The 20,930-nt window shown below is 37.4% G+C and overlaps 1 protein-coding gene across 3 annotated transcripts in view; it reads right to left on the reverse strand.

Annotated features, from left to right (window-relative positions):
* il1rapl2 (interleukin 1 receptor accessory protein-like 2) overlaps positions 1-20,930 on the reverse strand; it is a 282,978-nt gene that overhangs the window by 236,324 nt on the left and 25,724 nt on the right. For 2 of the 3 annotated variants that reach the window (XM_055177737.2, XM_055177739.2), the window contains exon 2: positions 12,088-12,186. In XM_055177737.2, coding sequence (XP_055033712.2) covers positions 12,088-12,169 — 82 coding nt within the window. In that variant the 5' untranslated portion in view covers positions 12,170-12,186. Of the gene's footprint in view, positions 1-12,087; positions 12,187-20,654; positions 20,687-20,930 lie in introns of all 3 variants that reach the window. The other variant, XM_055177738.2, reaches the window with a different exon arrangement.

Raw genomic sequence — 20,930 nt, forward strand, 5'->3', positions numbered from 1 at the left:
TTATCAGTAACCATATATTTCAGTTTTAATGCTTAAAAGATGCATTGCATCACAGGTAGGTCATAGTTTTAAACCATGATAAGTCCTCCTTACACTAAAGAAAATGAAATGGTTCCTGTAACACATTAAATTGTTATATAAGCAAACTATCAGACATAAGCATGTTTGCAAGCTTCTTAACAAAGCGGAGCTGTAAACAGGTTATTTATTAACCGAGTCTGCTATCAGGTTCATGCTCTGAGCTATACTGCTGCTGACCACACACATTGATTCTCGTTCATAATTCATTACAGATTGAAAATATCATGCTGCTGGCCCACATAATATTGCAATGTAATCATTTCGTATTTTGCTTCATTATTCAGACAGGAAACAGAGTGGAAAATACCAGCGATAGAGATGGAAGTGAGCTAATGGACTGCTTTGATGTCTTAGAGACGAACTTGTGATTGCTTCAAGATGCTGTTGCCATGGGGACCAATTCACACATAATAAAGGGTTTCGTCAGGTTTTCTTCAATTCTGAATCAAAAGAGCACAAACTAAAGCCAACATTTACCCTTAATAAAAAAGTCAAGATGTGTTCTATTATATGATATCTTCAGTTTTATTTAATATTATTTACTAATATTATTAGTGGTGCTTGCATTTATGCTCAGGGTTGTTCTTCCTCTTTTTACATCTGGACAAATTTTTCGGCACGTAACTTGTTCTGCATGCTTTGACGTAGAATCATCAAAGAGGGCTCAAATCTACCGGCTTATTGAGGAGAGGTGTGCTATGACTTGTATAAGCAATAGGGAGTACGATTTTCAAAAGGGGGGCGAAAAAGCACCCAAAGAATTTGCGATTGAACTCTGACAGGTCATAGCTCCGAGAAATTATTTCTGAGAAACACATGGGTTACTACATTTAAAGAGACTTTTTAAGAACATACTTAAAATGGGGGGTAAGTTGTACTCCTGGGGAGCAAATGCTGTCCAAAATCGCCCCAATAGAAATACATGGTGAAGGAAAGGAAAGCAATGTAATTTTCCTACTATGATATCTAGGGCATACACTGTGCAGTGCTTTTTTATTGAACATTTCTGCATCACAGTGTCATAGAGACAAGTGGGTAGGTTCATTTTTCTCCAGCATCCAATCAGTCTCTTAGGGTCATCATGATGATATCAAGCCATGCCCTAGCAACCATATTGGGCACTCTAGCAACCAATCTCACAGACTACTATTATAAAATGCACAGATGGATATCTTTGCAGCACAATGTCATAGAAACATGAGGATGTCCTCATTTTACTTAGGCATCCAATTAGTCTCTCAGGATCCTTACAGAGGTATTAAGCCACACCCATAGCAACCACTGTTGACCACCATATAGCAACAAAAACTCAAACAGTAATATCTTCAAATCTGAATGTCACAGAGATATGGCGGTTGGTTTATATCACTCAAACTGGCAAGTAGCCTGTGGAGTATCATCATTGGCTACTGACAGGCCACTTCCTAGCAACCAAATAAGTACCCTAGCAACGGAATAAACAAAGCTTTAAATCTCTGCATCAGAACATTGTAGAGACACAGGGGTTGGATTGTTTCACTTCTTACTAATAATGCCTGTCTGATATCAATTCTGAATTGCAAAGGCAATATTATGCATAGCTCTTTCATGTATTATGGCTCTTTGATCAGTAGGAAGTCCTTATTAATCTAGTCATTTAGTTTGAGTCATTTATAAAATGCATTTGAAAAAGCAACATTCTGCAAATAATGATTTTAAATACTTTTTATTATCATGAAAATACCTGAAAAGGTTTGATATAACAATATAATGTTCGTGGAGCTGCGTGTGTGCAATAGTTCTTCTGCGGCGCATATTGAGTTTCTGCACAAGAGCACCCTCTGGCTTTTGGATGTAGTGGCATTTAACCATATTTCATTATGAAGCACAGCAATCATAATCACACGATTTATCATCCCAGCCCTAATAAGGCCCTATGAAATCAGTTTTATTAAATTTTTCTAAATTCTGTTTTTCGTTTTATTTTATTTTTTGGATTCCATTTTGTTTCGTTTGAATTTTTTTGAGTTCTGTAAATTAATAATGGTGTATTCTTGGCATGTAGCCCCTTCTTATTTCAATTGTGTGTTTTTGACTTCAAGTGATCATCGCAGGTATTCTTGAGTGTCCAGTCGATAGTGTGTTGAACAAATCTGCAAAACAGTTGCTGTCCCGATTCATAAAAGTCTTTTAGTTTCTGCTATGCTCTAAATTTGGCACTTAAAGTTGAATATCACTTTTTTTTAAGACTTTGTGGTCTCAGGCGGTCCCTTTGACACGGTTTTCTCTATTCGGAATGAATGTTTATAGTCAGGGCAGGACTTACCGGGGTGGGGGCCCCTGGGCTTGAGTAAATTTTGGGCCCTACACTCTCAGAATAGAAAGTACAAAAGCTGTCACTGGGACAGTACCCTTTAAAGGACAAGTTCGGTATTTTACACTTAAAGCCCTGTTTTCATATTGTTTATGAAGAATTAGAACGGTTTTGACTGAAATTTGGACATATGATGCTGGCCCGAGAATTTTCGGGTTTGTTGTTTCACCTCTCACCTCTACAATGGCTGCATAGGTGCACTGGAACAATCCTTCCTAAAATGCATTAAATTTTCGTTTACAAAGACGTGACACTCACCGAGTGGTCAGGGGTGTTCACTGATATGCTCACACAAAAAACGCTGCAAAAGATGCTTTCCAACAGGTTTTATCGTTGTTTTTGTCCAACTCCATTAAACTTGAACGTGACTTCAAAACCTTGAGAGTGACTTCTCTGTATGATTTCTCTAATCGCTCTTGCGATACTTTGATATCATTTGTCTGTCGGTTGTTGTGGCGCCACATGAACTCGAATACACCAGTCTGTCTGCTTTCCAGTCACTTTTGCGCTGGGTTAATTTGATTTCATATGATGATCGGACTACACAGTGCCGCATACAGTCAAATAGTGTATATAGCCGACTGTATATGAGGTTCAACCCGCCAAAGTTGCAAGTTAAGCATGGTTAGTGATTCAGATGTTAATTTATGAATGAAAGTGTGAAAAGTGTCACAAAATGACGCTGTTACGAATCCTCACGCTTTTTTAAGTGGGTATACGGAAATCATTGACCTTTCCTAGATATCTGCGTATCACTTTAGACTACACCACTAAAAAACTAACAAAAAACATGGTTACAAGAGTTAAACCATACTTACTCTAGTAATCTTTTTCATTTCACTGAGCGCTTCCTTTTCGTGTTGCTCTTTCTCGTTATCCGTAAAGCATGTCTCCCATTTCGCGTATTCACTATAGCGTCTATGGGTTTCAACAGCAGTAAACGCAGCGTGTCATATTCATCACCAAGTTGACTGACATATAGTAACGAATTTACTGCACCATTTCTTACAAAGTTTAGGTCTAGTTAACCACACTAGACCAACCAATAGGCTGTAACAGAACATTAAAACATTTGAACAAATCAAACGAATGCAAGCATGGGGGCCCCCTACTGGGCGGGGCCCCTGGGCTCAAGCCCAATGGTAAGTATGGCCATGTTTATAATTGACGGTGCGTAATCTGTGACAAACAGTGAAATGTTTCCACACATTTCTATCATTTTATTTGCCGGTTAAGAATATCACAGCAACAAACTAATATTTACAAATAAGTTATAATGGCTTTAAAAATTTGTTTATACAAAATTTGCTTAAATTCCCTGAAACTCCACTCCATAGAGTAAATTAGTTTTTTATCTGTCTCGATTTTGTGATTTTACCCGTCAAAAATTCTATTAACAAAAGTCCACGTGAAGAGATGGTAAGTTGGACCAAAAAATGGAGATAATGAAATAAAAACCAGTCAGCTTGTGATAACCTAACTGCTGAATCGTCAAGACTTTAGGCAATTATATCATAAACGTGTGAAGTGTTAAGAAATGAAAGGCTAATTCTGTATTAATTAGGTTTTAAAATGAAACGTGTCAAAAGCTGGCGGTGTCACATGGTGAAGTGCTGACTAAGGTCAGACTCTTCAAGCAGAACATTAAGACAGCAATTAATGGACACTCTCATATAGAGCTGGCCTCAAGGCTTGGCTGTCCAAACACATTACATTCGGCACAAATGGGTCAGTTATTCACATACTCTCAATGTGTGCGACAATCTGGACATCATAATGTACACATTTACAGTACATAAAAGCCTGCGGTTCTCATGTCAGATCAAAAGGTTACATTAGATGGACTGTATACAGACAGCGGCTTTACCAAACCACGGCTCAGGTCTCAGAAAGACTCTACAAGCTTTTTAAAAGCCATACCACTGCAGATAAATGATTTAGATTAAACAATAACTGCTTTCAAGACATGTTGCTTTTACACTTATAGTGATAATATATAGACCAGTAGAAGGTGGTTGTTTTGGTCATTGGATGTTGTTTGGTTAGTGTTTATTTCTACATGCGACTATAGGCTACTTCAGTTTGTTGCATGCATCAATCTAACTGTCTCATTCAAATCATATAAAAATTGCTGTGTTTGATAAAACTCTTTAGAGACTATTTTTTCTTCAAGTACTCTTCAGTACAAGGTGGTAAAAATAAATAAAAAAATAAAGAAATATTTAATGTTATTAAAAATGTATACTCCTAGTCAAAGGTTTGAGCACATCTATGTCTTGCTCATTGCATTTTCCACATTTAAAGTCATCAAAACATTGAAATAACATGAATGAAAGTAATGTATAAAAAAATTATGCAATGACAACAAAAGGTTTAATGAATGAAACAATAAAGGTATATTGGATTACAAATGCATGTTGGGAGAGGTGTACATGTTGACAGAAGTTATGTCCTGGGGAAAGAAACTGTCCAAGCGTCCATTTGTCCTAGTTTTGTGGGTTATTGTAACAGGTCCAGGGACCAGCATGGAAAGGCAGAGTTGGCGGTGGACACAATAAACCCACCAACAATAAAAGTGTTTAAAAACTGATGCGAACCATGTTTTTAACCTATGTACCATCTCCCAAGATCAGTGTGGCAATAAAAGGTAATGTCATAGCGAATTCTGATATTTGAGTCATAGACTAGTTGTTTTACCTTAATATAACAGCTTCAAAGTTATTTCGGTGGTAAACAAAGTCATAGTAGGGCGAATCATCCTCCTGTTAAAGCTCGGGGAGGACACCGTTAGAAAAAACAGCATTTCAAGCTTGAGAGGAGCGCAAAGATCATTCTCGCGCTACTTTGACGTCATCCGGCTGTCGGTTCTTGCGGCGCCGCATGAAGTCGAACAAGCCTATAAACAACAACTGCACGCGCAAATTTGAGACGGGATGCTCAACGATGGAAAAGTTAAGAAAGCGCGTTCGAAAGAGAGTAGGAAAAGGAAAAGAGAATCTGACCGCATTAGGAACCGGACAAGAGTCCCACTCGGTCAGGCTTTTACTCGTTGGCGTGAGCTAAAAGACAGCACTGGATGCTGATCTGGCGATCTTGTTGATGGACTAATAAGTAAATCTCTTATTTGTAAACTTGTTTGCGGTCTATGTTGTATGTTGTTGCGCGTGCTTGTAGTATGTCATGCAATTATCATGACAACAGTTGTCAATATCTCACATAATTATCAGCACATAAATAAGCCTAGAGGTTGTAAATAGTGTAAACATGCACAATTTGCAAACTATTATGATAAATATCAATAATCATGTATAGTGACATTATAACGGCCAATGTTATGAAATAATGCAACCTACACAATTAACTTTGTCATGGCATTTTGTAATGTTTACATTACAATAAAAGAGCACAAATGAAATGATACAGTAGACATAGACTATAGACTGTTTACTTGTGATTTAGCTGCAATCATGTAAAAACATTATAAGCCAGCAAACGCGGTACTTTATTTTTATATGCACTCTACACTTGGAATAAACTTCTTATTATCCTATTACCATCATCTGTAGTTTAGTAGACTATGCAGTAGCCTAATATTCGTATGAAATTGTGAAACATTACCTGGTCACAATCTTCAGAGGTGTACAGAGTGGGGGTGGGAAATTACGACAGTTGCAAGTATTCCCCAGCGACTCTAGGGGTCGCTGTTTGAAAAAAAACGGAAAAGGCTACTGCTCATTTAATGCTTTTTCACTTCACTTGTACTGTCTTTTACAGACTTAAATGTAAAATATACATGCAAATTAATTTGTATGTATTTCTGATAGTTTTGGCAATTCAGGTCACATACTAATTTAAGAATTTAGGTTTAACACTTTTAACACCGCAATGTTGTCTGTTTTTGTCCCCTGCCTCACGTGTTACTTAGACGTGCTTCTTCGCCGCATCAGTACATCATGCTAGATTTGTTAGCTTCCTGTTATATATCTGACTTTATTTTGTAAATACAGAGCTAAAAAGACAGGGACAGAGAACGAAACAGAGAACATTTATTATATGCGATGCTCTGTGGAAAATGAACCTGATATCTGTAGATGTCTGTTTAAGTATTTGACTCCATTTTAACGTCATTTTTCTGTAGGCTATTTTTTAAGAATTTTAAAAGTATATATATTTTTACAATGTTTTTACTTTAAAAAATACACATACAGAATATAAGCTTAACTTGTTGTGGATATTTCCTTATTATAAACCTTTTGTGACAAAATGAAAAAAAATAAAAAATACATACAACTTAAAAATGTTATGTCTTAATTAACGTCATTTACATAAACAAATATTTCTTTTTTATAAGGTCAAATATTTAAATAATATTTTTCTGAAAAACGCCCATCCCTAATATGTACATTCTGAAAATATATTGTAGCCTATATAAACCTCCTCTAAATCCCTACCTTTCCTTTACACACAACTAGAGTTACCATGAAGGCAGAGGTAAAAAATTGCATCAGTGTACCAATGTGTTTCTAACCGTTTCTGTCAGCACCCATTTAAATTAGCTTAAATTTGTGTCAAACTCAAGGCCCAAGGGCCAAATCTGGCCCGCCCCCTCATTTAATGTGGCCCACGAGACGTTACAAATTATTTTATTGTTATTATAAGTTTTATTTTTTGCAGGGTATTTCCTGCATTGAATTTTTTTAGCAGCTGCCAAAACTTTGAAGCCAAAGTCTTTTTTGATAAAGGAGTGATAATGTTGATGATTGCAAGAAAAGAACGAGCATAGAACCCCGCCCCGCACGTGCGCACTATACAAACTAACACAGTGGCCGTTTCTCAATCTGAAGGCTGCAGCCTCCGGAGGTCGCATTTGCAAGAAATTAACAACTATAAAGTTGACTACTATTCTTAGTTAATCGTAAATTATTGTAATATGCTTATGACTTGTGAATGTAATGCTCAGTTAACTTAAATAAACCAGGCTTGTTGATGTGTGCAGCCTGTATATGTGACCTCCGGAGGCTGCAGCCTTCGGATTGAGAAAAATAGGTATCTGCTCTTTCTCTCCATCTCTCTTGAGGGTGTAATCATCATCAAAACAGACACAGAATGGTCCTATCCAGTAAGGAAATGTTTTCTGTCTTGCTTACAAAAATCTCCAGCTGGTATAAGCTTATAACGCGTCTATTTCATTAATATGATTCCCGAACTAATGACTCATCTGAACCGATTAATTTTAATGAGCAATTGAAACTATTGATCTGTACAATACCAAACATGAGATGTCTGTCAATCAGTCATCTTAAAGCCAGGTAAAAATCACTTTTTTTTGCAAAGAGGGCAAGAAATTATGACAGTAATATCTGTGTCTGATAAATGCATGGCCTATAATGTGGTGGAGGTTGTAAAACTCTTTATTGGTATCTGAAAATGCCTCTCATTTTATTTCCTGCACAATAAAGGATAGAGAAATCAGAGAGTGTGTGCTCATATTCAACATGTGTTTTTGTTGCCACATTTATTTTTAAAATAATCTGTAAAATAGTTGCACGCTTAAATACACTGTCATTATTTGTCCTGTGCTTTTACTTTTAAAGCTAGTTATTAATTTAGTTAATAACAAAACCGGCAGTAATCAAATGCAGAGGTAATTATGTAATATAATAAAAGAGTTCATACATTCATATACTCGTACAAACACAACCAACCCTTTGAAAGTAACTGTAACGCTTATGGCCCGGGGTGAAATTAGATGAAACTCACAAAAAAATTGATTATCACTCAATTCCTACATACATAAAGTCATTGCACAAATGTGGAGAAAAGAATATACATATTTTGAAGCAGAGGATAACTATAGGCCAAACGTTTAGACAAGCTGATTTTCCAACAATTTCTGGATACAGTTGGGCTGGACTTCAGATGCATTATGGTCATTGAAAGTAAAACCGCAGCTTTATGTCTATAAAGGCAATACATAAAGCCAAAGAAGCCAGAATTAGTTATTTTTGTTATTATAATTAATTGAAGTTAATCTATTGTTCCTTAGCATTGCTGGTAAAATGACAGGAACCCACAGCAAACCGAACCGAATCGGACCGAACCGTGGCGCCAAAACCGTAAACCGATCCGAACCATGCCATTGGTGTATCGTTACACCCCTAGTAGATTTGGTGCTTACTTATTGGTTAAGTTTGTTAAATTAAAACCCTAACCCTAAATATTTAACTTAACCCAGCAAATGTGTGCACATGTATCCATGATACCTACAAAGGAGCTTGTTGGAAAGGTGTGACATTAACTTCAGCTGGTGGACAATAAAACTGGTGAAAAAATCTAATAGACTTTGATTGAAAAAGGGACTCAAAGCATATATAGAGAGGAGAGTATCACAGTGATGCGGGGGTTGAGCTCTTTTGACTTATTTGGGTCAGACAACCCCAGTTACCCTAGAGACCATGCAGCAATGCCCCAAGAATACCCTAGCAACTTTACGGCAACACACAGAAAACACCCTAGCATCTGCATATGGACCACCGAGAGCCCCACAGTAACCCAGTGACCATACCTAACCCCAGCATTGTGGTTGTGAGGTGGTTTAACAAAGACACAACTCTTTTTTGAGGTACAAAATAATCATATAACAATCTCACTGTAATGTACTAACTCAAGCATCATTTTGCACAGGATTCTTCCACCAACCTAGACTTACAGGGGTAGAGGCCAATTCGCACTGGTCAGACAACTACCAACTACAGACACCAACAGACACCCACATTCTAAAGTCTCATTTACTTTGATCCAACAACTGCCAACAGGGGTTTCACACTGGTCAGACAGACTCCAGTGCGAATTGGCCTTACAATGGATGTTACCTAAACTGAAACATGTTAAAATGTGAGATCAGATGATTCAATATTTTTACCGATCAATCTGATAAAGCTGAACTGACTTGAATGCATGAGATTAGTGAGTAGACAAGCTTTCTCTACATGTAGATTAGAAAAATAAAGTGTATATTCTGTAATGCATATTAACTTCAGGTTATAGCAAAACATAAGCAAACTATTGTTTATGAGCTAGTGTTTGGGAGATTTCTTATAAGAACATTATTAAGAACACCCTAACCTGTTAAATCATTGCTTGTTTGAAATTTACTCCATGATAGGACTAAATCAACTTTTAAACCTGGCCCCCAAAATATCAATATGAATAATTTCATAAATATCAATGTTGCATTATGACCCATTTAAGCATGTGTGTCAGGAGGAAGGTGTATGCACATCACTATGTCATTCATCATACAGTTAAATTGTGCCGACTACCATGACACTTTACAAAACTTTTAGGGGCAGTTTCCCAGACAGGGCTTATCCTAGTCCCAGACTAAAATGCATGTTTGAGCTGCTTTAATTTAAACATATATCAGTGCCATTGTTTTGTCTCAAGTTTCACACCTGTATTGTTTTTGTAAGGTTTGTTTGTAAAAACTACTTAAATGTCCTCATATAACTAAGACCTAGACATGGATTAATCTAAAATCACCCTGTATTGTTTACAAACAATCCAGTTTACAGTGGCATTCCAAACTAAAAATTAGTTATTGGCCATGCACACACTGCAAAGTTTCAAAAGTGACAACCACATTTAAATGAGTCACTGAATCCTTTCGTCGTTCCATGTATGGTACATACCATAGTAACATTCTTTCAGGTTTGGTTTTACTTAAACCACAGTTGTGGTGCTGTAAATATTTGTAAGTGGGTAGGTGTGGCTTGCGATATTTTGGTTTACTATGAGCTTGTTTCCTTTATTTTTGCAACATCTGACGACACAAGTTAGTAGACACTCCATATCTCTTTCTGTGATTTCCTGCATTGTGCATACAGAAAAAAGACACATCATTTCCCTGATGCACGTTTAAATACATCAACAAGTTTTTAGTTCAGTTCCATACAAATTGCACAGAATTTCTGTACGGTTGTCACTACCTGCGTACTACGGGAGTTAATTTGGTTGTTAAATGTGGTGTAAATTACTGAACTGTGTTTGTACAGAACAGAAATAAGCACTAAAAGTGTCAACCTAATCTACAGTCCAGGCCCACGTTGTGAACTTGTAAACTATGCTTCCTTATATCCTGTAGACCAGGGATTTTTAAACTCCAGATCAAGACCCACTTGTGGGTCACACAGTGGGATATGGTGGGTCGCGTAAAGTCGCTTTGCTGTTGTTGTGGTGAAGCACTGCTGTAGACTTCACCAAAAAGCAATCTAAGGGCGCAGTCACACCAAAAGCGCTTTAAACGCTTGCAAACGCAAGGCGCGACGCACTGCCTTTTTTTAATAAAGAGCAGTGCGGCGCGTCTTTTCATATTGCTAAGCAACCACCGAGTCAGTTGTGTTGTCAATCAAATATTGAAGCGTGAGCGCTCTTTTGCTGTTAACTGTCATATTAGCAGAAACTTTAAAAAGAGGACGCTTGCTCTGACCTTGTTTGAGGGTGAGAGGTGCACAAACACGCAGGAGAGAGTGAGCGATTGGAGTCCGGTTCTTCAAAGCAACTGTAAACTTCACTCACCACAACGTAAGGCCCGCCTCTCCCCTCATTCGATTGGACAATGGAAGACGCGAATGACGTCAGGCGCTTCTCCGCTCTCAGCGCTCCTTCAAAAACACGTGCGCGGCAGGCGGCAGAAAACCGCAAGGCGCTCGGCGCGCATAAACAGCGCGCAAACGCGCCCTGCCCATAGAATATCATTCAAAAAAGGCGCCTGCAACTGCCATAAACGCTTTTGGTGTGACTGAGCCCTAAGTGGTCTAATTCAGTAAAGTGATTTATAATACTGCTATAGTATTGATTCCACCAATTGGATATTCATAAAATTATTTCCTTTTGTGTTCTGAAGTAGAAATGATTTTACTTGCATTGAGACAAATCAATTACCCAAATAACAACATTAAGTAAAAAAATTAGCAGCTGTTCTGTTCGTGTTCCAGCAACACACGTGTCTTACAGGCCTAAGAAAATCAGGTTGATTATACTGTATGATGACAGAATGAATAGTACCTTAAATTACTACCAACATATAATACAGAAGCACTACAGATCTCTTCAAACCAAGTGTATCACACATTTTTTATTTCATTTATTTATAATAATAAATAATAAACAGCTAGCATTTTGCTTATTTGGTGCCACAGTAAAACATACATGCCAAACTCTGAAATCTCTTGCTGGGGTAGAAACTGACAGTCGAGATTGCCTCTATGTTTTTGCCGCCCACATAAATGCCCGTTTGGTGGTGATAACATAATTGCTCAGCGCAAACTCGCACCCACACACAATGCATGAGGAAAAGCACTAGATTGGCCTGTGAGCTATTTCCTCAATAAAAATTTGCAACAAGATTGAATCAAAAACCACTCCATTACTTTTTATAAGCAGCTGAATCAGTCCTCCAAAGCACGGCTCCTTTTTTATGGTCAATTTAATATCTAATCTTCAGATAAATAGGTGACAAGATACTGTATTCTATAGACCCATCATTTCATTAGTCAATACCACAACAACACTCACATATCCAATCCAACTGCTCAGCACGTTCTTGCTCAGAAATAAGGCTGTAAGTGATAAAAAAAAGCGTTTTGCCATACCTGAGTTTCTCTTGGAGATATATTTAAGATTGATGGATGTCGCTGAATTGATGAGAAGGAACATGAATGCAGTAAGCTTCATCTTTCAGTGGTGTGCAGCTATGACAAAACCAGAAGAACAGAACATGGTCAGCATATTTAAAAGAAAGGGATGAAGAAGGTAAGACAAAATAATAACATCTCAAGTTAGCAGTGAATAGTTTGCCATTTTAAATATTAAAGAACACAACCAGCTGAGTGTGGACCATATAATCAAATACAGCTAAAATAATTGTAATGGTAAAATAACCCTGACTCATAATAAATTGATTTAACCAAATAGCAAAACCTTAAAAAGGGGTTTAATCAAGTATATACAAACTGTACAGATGTTACTTCCATTCAGACAAATAAATAACATTTTAAATAAATTAATGCTAAATTAAAAGAATCAGCAGGTGTTTGTGTTCCATATATAATTTTCCAATACAAAATAATAACTGTCTCATTTATTTAATTGGATTCTCTGTTGACTTTTAGAACTTCTGATATTGTTTTATGTTGAGCATTACTATTTTGCTAAGTGCAGAAAAAGAAAGATTTTCGAATTTAAACTTCATTTTAGTCTTTTATCGTAAGGTCCAGAAGTGTGTAAATGTAAAAGAAAGAAGAAGAAAAGAAATTGACACCAAGAGACCTTAAAGGTTAGCCAAAACAAAGAAAAACAGCATGGAAAGTTTCTAGAGTTGGAAAAAGGTCTCATGGACAGATGAAATGAAGATTAACCCACATCAGAGTGAAGTAGTAGTGGAACTGCTTAAATCCAGACTACACCATCTCGTCTGTGAAACAGGGGTGACAAAGGCATGTACTGTATGGCTGCTACACATAAGCTGCATTTCCATTGTCTGGATTGGTACTATGCAGCTCGACTCGTCTTGATTTACTTGTGCTCGGTTTGGTTTACCATTAAGGCTATGTTTACATTAATGCGTTTATCCTTTAAAACGCGTTACTTCTGCTACGTTTACGCCTTTCATCTACACTACATCACCGTTTTCAACCCTCATAAACGGATTCGTTCGCAAACGCTGAAGACCCTGTTTTAGTTTGAGAACTCAGACGTTGCTCTGAGTGTAAATGAACGTAGACGAAGTCTTATGTAAACGAACAGCTGATGTTAACGTGACAGCGCATCATTTTTAAAGTAAAAATTATTTTTATTCAGGCAAACAGAGGTTTTGCCAAAAATAGTAAACATCTACCAACCAGCTATTATAAACGCTATATCGGATTGTTTTAACATGTATCCTTATAGATAATGTCTGTTTGATATTTATGTTTGAGTATTGTTGGGTTTGAGAATTGTTGTAATGTGTTTATGTTTTGTTTAAATTTAGTTAGCTTTCGAAAGATAGACTGTAATTTTAAACGCCATATAGGCGTTGTAAAGGCCAATATGAAGGGAGAATTGTAATGGGTCAGACATTATTTTCCAGTTTAATGTAAGTTGTGTTTGCTACTTTAAAATGAATTTCGTTTCAGATAATTTGTCTCTTAATTTTGATCGATGTTTTGTTGATAAGTTTTGTGAATATAAATTAATAAAAACAATAAACTCAACGTCATTAATATATAATGCTCGTTTAGGCGCTATTCCTGTGTTGCTAGCGGAGGAAGTGCACGGACCTCGCACACTTTTAAAAATGAATGCAATAAGCATTACTGGTAGGCTAAAGCAATACTTCACCTCTTACTATGTTTGATTGAAGTTTGCATTTGCTGAAATTTAGTTTGTTTAGTACTGTTCACTTGAATGCTTTCTTTTTAAATCATAAAGACCTTTCTGTTTAGTTATAAAATCAAAACTAACCTATTAATCATATTAATATGTTGTAGGGGGGAGCTAGAACAGTAAAATACTTTCCCAAACACATTTTTATAGGTTCAAAAATAGTGTCTGTTATAGTTGCCAGCAAAGGACCCAGGTATGACTTTTTGTCAATATCGCACACCCCTAGGCTGCATAAATGCGCAAATGTAAGCTATTATTAGAGTAATAAGTTATTTTACACTTTTATGCGCATGCCCAGTTACATGATTGGTCATGTTTCATGCATTTATGGTGGTGTATAGTGTGGATGAAGATTCTTTTTAAAATGCCAGTATAAACGAGGATCGTTTTCATTTTAAAATGCCGTTTTAAAACGCAAATGCTCTAATATAAACAGGGCCTAAGTTAAGTACTGCTTCGGAGTGGGTGGGATTGTAGGCGTGTCGTTATATTTGCCGCTGCCTACTGCTGTGACCTCATAAGTGGGAGCAACAGAGCATCAATGGAATGCTGGGTTTTCCATACATTCATTCATTTGTCGGCCACAAAATCAAAACTGACCACCACAAATAGATTTTTGCACATCGTGTTCATCACTACCTCTGTCTCACACAACAGTTTCTGTACAAACACCCCAACACAAACACAAGTTGCAAAAATCCAATGCATACATGTGCGCAGTGATCTACAGTGTTTTCACCTCACATTTTAGCATCAACCTCAACCAAGGTGGTACTAAAAAAGAATTGGGTGCTACATACTGCACCCAGTGGAAAACCCCACAAAAGTAAGCTGTACAGACCCAAACCTGAGGTACTATGCAATGGAAAAGCACCAATAAAGTAGTGGCTCACTCAACTTTATTGATGTAACAGTAGCAGCTAAACCAACTAAAAAACAGCAGACTAACTAGCATAAAAATGAACAGTTTTACACACTTGACCTTAAAAAGGTGTACTGGTTGAGGCTTTTTGTCTTAAAAGCTGTAAGAACCTGTGTGTGCGTGTATGTGTGCGGGCACCTGTGTGAGCGTGTATTACGAGCGTGTCTGTTTATGGGTACGTTCACCTAAGAACCCATTAAGCACGTTTTAAAAGTATCTACTGAAAAATTTAAAGACTCCTTTCTAAAGCTTTCCCAGGGAAAATATAGTACATCTACAATAAAAGAGCCCATAGCTCTCTACAAACAACTTATATGCATGTAACTTTCTTCTAAGAGCTGAGGTTGCCGTCAGACTAATTTTTACTTATACTTAAATCTTTTAAAATGCACAGTCCCCTAAACCGTTTAAATGACAAGGTTACAGTTTTTTTGTCACTTTGGAATTTCCCACCAAATCGTTTTTTTACCTTGAATTTTTGTTCAAATTAATTATGTTCAGTTATACATGATGCCTTTTCCTGTACAGTATTATCTCTGGAAGAATCCCTGCAAATAAAGCACCCGCGAAAATGCAGAAAGCTAATAGTTTAACACAAAGAAAAAAGTCACAAACTGACTTCATAAGAGATTAGGTGAAACCAGCACTGGTCAACACGACTGACTGTATACAATATAGAAAATTCTGTAAAAAAGATGTATTTTGTGACAAGGTTGTTAGATGTTATTTTATTTCATGCAGTTCAGCCCAAAGTGGTTCCTAGGACATTGCTAAACTTAAAATAGGAAAGGGGATTTCAATCCTGCTCCTGGAGATCTACTGTCCTGCAGAGATCAGATCCAACCCAAATCAAACACAACTGATCCAGCTAATCAGGTTATTTGGGGTTACTTAAAAATAAGAAGCAGGATTGTTGGAAAGCAGGAATGAAATAAAGTATGCCGGTAGCTCTCCAGAAACAGTGCTGGGATTGTGCTAGTGTGTTCTGTGTGTTAGTTGTAGTGTGTTGGGCTGCACCCAGACCCTAAATTTTGTGCTGCGATCGTGTGATCTTTAAGACCAATCTTAATACCATAATTTCTTTTAAAGTCAATGGAAGGTTGTTTGTTTATTTTTTTCTTAATGCCATTTTAGCCTCTATGGCAATTATAAAAATGAGAACTGGTTAATCTACACACAAGTTAATCTATACACTAGTTTATCTACACACATTAGGGGAAGAGCAATCTGCCATCTCATATTCACCAAATCTGCATGTTGGAGTGAGGAAACCACCCAGTTTGGAGTGAGTAAACCCACACTTTTCAATCCTTGCAGACCAATCAATGCAACACCACTTCACTATCTAGCTTGGATTATTAACTCTAATGCCTTCCAAGTCTGTGAGAAACTTGGGGGAAAGTTTGATGACCAGCTAAACTTTATAATCCACATCCTAAAAACTGCTTGGTCATGCAGTTACGTGCTTTACAACATCAGGAAAATCAGACCTTTCCTGTCTGATTATGCTATGCAGCTCCTAGTCCTGTTATACCAAGACTGGACTACTGCAGTGCCCTACAGGCTGTAGGTGTGACTGGTGAAATTATGTGCCAACGTCCACCCAAGCTGTGGAATCCACCACAACTTTTTACAAAACAACTGAAAACACACCTTTTCTGCATTCATCTGACTTACCCCTGTCAACCCTTTTAGTCCTACTCTGTTTAAAGAACTTTTTGTTTTGTTTGTTTTATGTACAGTCCATGTACAGTCACAGAGTGTGTACGGAACACAGCAAAGCTAATGCTGGGTCTGGCTTCTCTGGGCACAGTGTTTGCAGGCTCACCACATGATCTCTGAAAGGAGTGGTGGGAACCTTGGGCATGTAGCCGGGCCTGGGTCTCAGTGTTATACTGGAGTCAGCGAGCCCGAACTCTAGGCACAAATCGTCGACTGAGAATGTGTGCAGGTCCCCTACCCTCTTTATTGAGACCAATGCAATCAGGATCAAAGTTTTCATTGAGAGAAACTTGATATGCACTGACTGCAAAGGCTCAAATGGGGCCTTCTGGAGACACCTAAGCACCATGGACAGATCCCAAGAGAGTATAGATGGAGGACTAGGTGGATTCAACCTCCTCATCCCCTTAAAAAACCTGATGTCCAGGTCATGCTGACCGACTGACCTCCCAGCTATGGGCATAGATTGCAGCAAAATAGACCTTAATGGAGTAGAGGGACAGCCTCCTCTCCAGCCGGTCTTGAAAAAAGAAAGCACGACTCTGATCGGGCACTCTCGGGGGTTCTCTCACTGAGAAGAACACCACTCGATGAACAGGTTCCACTTCAGCACATAAGCGTGTCTCGTAGAGAGTGATTGCGCCAAAGTGATTGTGTTCGCTACTTGCAAGGGTAAGCCACTTAGAACATCCACGTCACATCCAAAGACCACACGTGCAAAGATTCCACACGTCAGAATAGGGTGCCATGTTGTGCCCCATCCTTGAGATTAAAGGTCCTTCCTCAGGGAAATTCCCAAGGGAGGGGCTGTCGCGAGGAGCATGAGTTCGGGGAACCAAGTCCTTGTGGGCCAGTATGGAGCCACCAGTACTAAGACTAGTACATCTGGTTCATACATTTTGGATGATGCTAGCTGATTGGCCCCTATCTGTGAAATAAAATGCTGAAGGATTTTGTGTAGGCTATTTTTCTTTCATGTGTAATCAATGTGTTACATCAAGGGTGGGGAATTCTGGTCCTGGAGGGCCACTGTCCTGCAGAGTTTAGTTTCAGCCCTAATTAAAAACACCTGAAAAATCTCATTAAAGGCCGTTTCACAATATGCGTTCTTGTCTGTACTTGTGTTCTTGTGGACTTGTGAAACGTCATCAGTCGCGGACCAAGTACTGTTCCAAATCAAAGTTCGCATCAAGCCCAAGTTCACATAAAATCCCCGGATGTGTTCTTGATCCGCCCATTTTATCGAGGATGCATCAGAGGAGACTTGTGTGGACTTATGACAGTGAAGTTTCCCAGAATGCATTTCGCGTCAGGAGTTCGTTCTTCCGAGTCTGAACTTGCAAGTTCGAACTACGAAGGACACAAGTCCAAGTTTGGCGTACTTGATATTGAGAAACGGCTAAAGTATTTAGAATTATTGGAAATGAAATACAGGTGTACAAAAACAATATATTCCACAAGTAAATGATCCACACACAAAAGACAGCAAATACAAAAGTATATGCAGTTGTTTAAGCGATCGCCTAGCAACCATTAAAGGTCACGTTCTTCCTGATCCTATTTCCAAACTTTAGTTAGTGTGTAATGTTGCTGTTAGAGCATAAATAATACCTGCAAAATGATAAAGCTCAAAAGTTCACTGGCAGGCAATATATTTTCTTCAACAGGATTCCCCTTTCATGGACTACAGCGAACGGCCAGTTTGGACTACAGCCCTCTACTTCCTGCTTTAAAGACATCAATAAAACAGTTTTTGACTAAACTCCACCCACAGGAATACGTCAGAAGCCAGCTAAGCTCAAACGACTATGCTAAGCTAAACTGATGTTGAATCACAACACACTAAACAAGCTACACAATCAGAACTCTTTACGTAGAAAAGACTTCACAAGGAAGATATCAGTATGTTTTTAGGACAATGAAAACATTGGTATACAGATAAGAAAATTGTGTGAAAAATACTGGTTTTTTTTAACATGTGAAACATAAACACGTTATATTGTGCATTGTAAACACAATCAAAGCTTCAAAAACACAGAAAGAACGAGATCTTTAATCATGCTGTCTTAAACGCTGAAACCAGCTCCATATATGAAAAAACAGGAAGTAAAACGGGACGAAAGTAACAAAGCGATTTTCTCTGTGACCTGATAACATTTGCATCCCAAACTAGCATCTTTAGCACGCAAACCCTTGACAGACATGACAAATATTGCGTTATTTACTCACCATTTTCCGCGTGTAGATCCAGAAAGGTGTTTTCAACCATGATAAGTAACTTCTTAAAGCTGTAATTTTTTACTTATAACGCATTGGTTTTTTTTTTTTATGTGTTTAAGTACTGATCAATCTACAGGTTATTTAGTGCTTTAACACATCCTGAAGTTTCACTTAGTTAATAAAAGTAAATCGTGTTTAAATGTGTGGAGATCCTGTCGGGACAAAAGTAACACTTGCTACTTTTGTCACGCTGCTAATACTGTTGTATATGTTAAAAATTGATATTATTCTAATTTGATTTGATTTAATTTTATAGTCTTCAAACTGTTGAAATTTTTTTTATTCTCAACAATTTAAGTTTGTACTGATTTTGAAACATTTGATAAAACTGAAATTTAAAATGAAAATGTAATTTCATTATTTTTTACAAGGATAAATTACAAAATATGTTTGCAGTTACATATTAAAGAGGTCATAGTCATGTATATTTAATAAAAACACGTGTAACACAAAAATCAATCTTGTTTTGTTGTCTAACTTTTGTATCACCTGTGTGTTACTTTCGTCCCTGCAGGTGGGGTCGGAATTAACAATTTACTACTTAAGTTTAAAGTAAAGTTATACTGATATCGTTTAAAAAATAATAATTTCACCTGGTATTGATAGACCACACTTGTGAGTTATTGACCACAGCAAAAATATATCTCTGCCTAAAACATTATCATATAAAATTATGTTTTTCTGAAAAATGGTACTTTCACCCCTGCTCTCCCCTACCTCCCGCCAATCTCACACGTGACATGAGATCACTGGAAAACTCTCGCAATAGCGAGGAATGGGACAAACACAAAAAGAAATCTAACAATGTGTATCTAACAAAAACAGTATTTGCCATCAGACTGTATGCTGTTTGATTGTCAACAATAACACTTTATTACAACAACGTCCCAAGCAGAGTCCTGCACTCAGGATGGTACAATGGGTGAACCACTAATATGTAACGAGAGGAATAATATTAACGTGTCAACAGGCATGGGTGGACTGTGTGTTCAGAACTGTCACTGGCTTGGGCTATCCTTATTATTGAGCCCTGTATGAGATATTGGGGCTTTTTCTTTTTTCTAGTCCCAGACTAAAATGCATGTTTGAGCTGCATTCATGTCAAAACATCTTGCACTTACATATACTGTATCAGTGCCCTTGTTTTATTTCAAAATGCACACCAGTAGTGTTTTTTTAAGGTCTATTTGTAAAAACTACCTTAATGTCCTCATATAACTAAGGTCTAGGCCTGGATTGATCAAACCCTGTCTCGAAAAGTGCCCTATTATGTATTATATATTACTATAAACTCACCCAAAAATGACATCTTTTATTCCTTCTACCAAGATGTTCTTGACGTGTCACACTCAAAGGAACATAATTTGTATGACGGCACGTTTTAAAGCAATTCACACGTTTCATAATAAAATGTAATTAAATTAAAGCTCATCAGATATGATATATCAGCTACAAGCGAAATAGATGACAGCAGTGATGACAGTAAAGTGAGAGGGACAAGAATTTGCAGCTTTGTCAGTTACAGTCAATGCAACCATGACATGCAGTTCACTAAGGGTGCGCTCCCGTTTGTTATTATAGATTATAGTAAACAGTTTTGCCAACAACTTTTGCTTCTTGTATTGAGTGAGGTTTTTTTTGGGGAGGGGGGGTAATAATTTAAAATAAAATGTAAAATAATATTTTTCTTTAATGTCTCTTACATCAACAACACTTGCAACCCTTTCCCAGCACCATTTTTATGTTTTCTTGCTTACCATGCCTTTTGTCTCATGCCCTTGTTTTTGCTCGACCGCATGTTTCTCCAACAAGCCACAGTAAAATGTGATTATTTAAAGTGTGTCTGGGAGGTACTTTATAAGAACTGACCTTCTACTGTCTTTTTTAGAACGGCAAGTGATCTGTAAAGAGAAACACAGAAAACCATTCTTTATATGAAAATAACATAATTATCTGTTGAAGGCTAACCTAAAGCTAACATGACAACATAAGACATTTCGTTGCTATCACCTGAAAACTTGATAGGCAACTCAATGAAAATGGTTTCTCTGCTTCTGATATCACCATAATGGCAGTAATAAGCACACACTGTCTTCATCACAATCACAGAGATGGCAATCTTACAAAATAAAACAAATATGAGTA

This window comes from Misgurnus anguillicaudatus, chromosome 16 (assembly GCF_027580225.2).
Source record: "Misgurnus anguillicaudatus chromosome 16, ASM2758022v2, whole genome shotgun sequence".
Taxonomy (NCBI): Eukaryota; Metazoa; Chordata; class Actinopteri; order Cypriniformes; family Cobitidae; genus Misgurnus; species Misgurnus anguillicaudatus.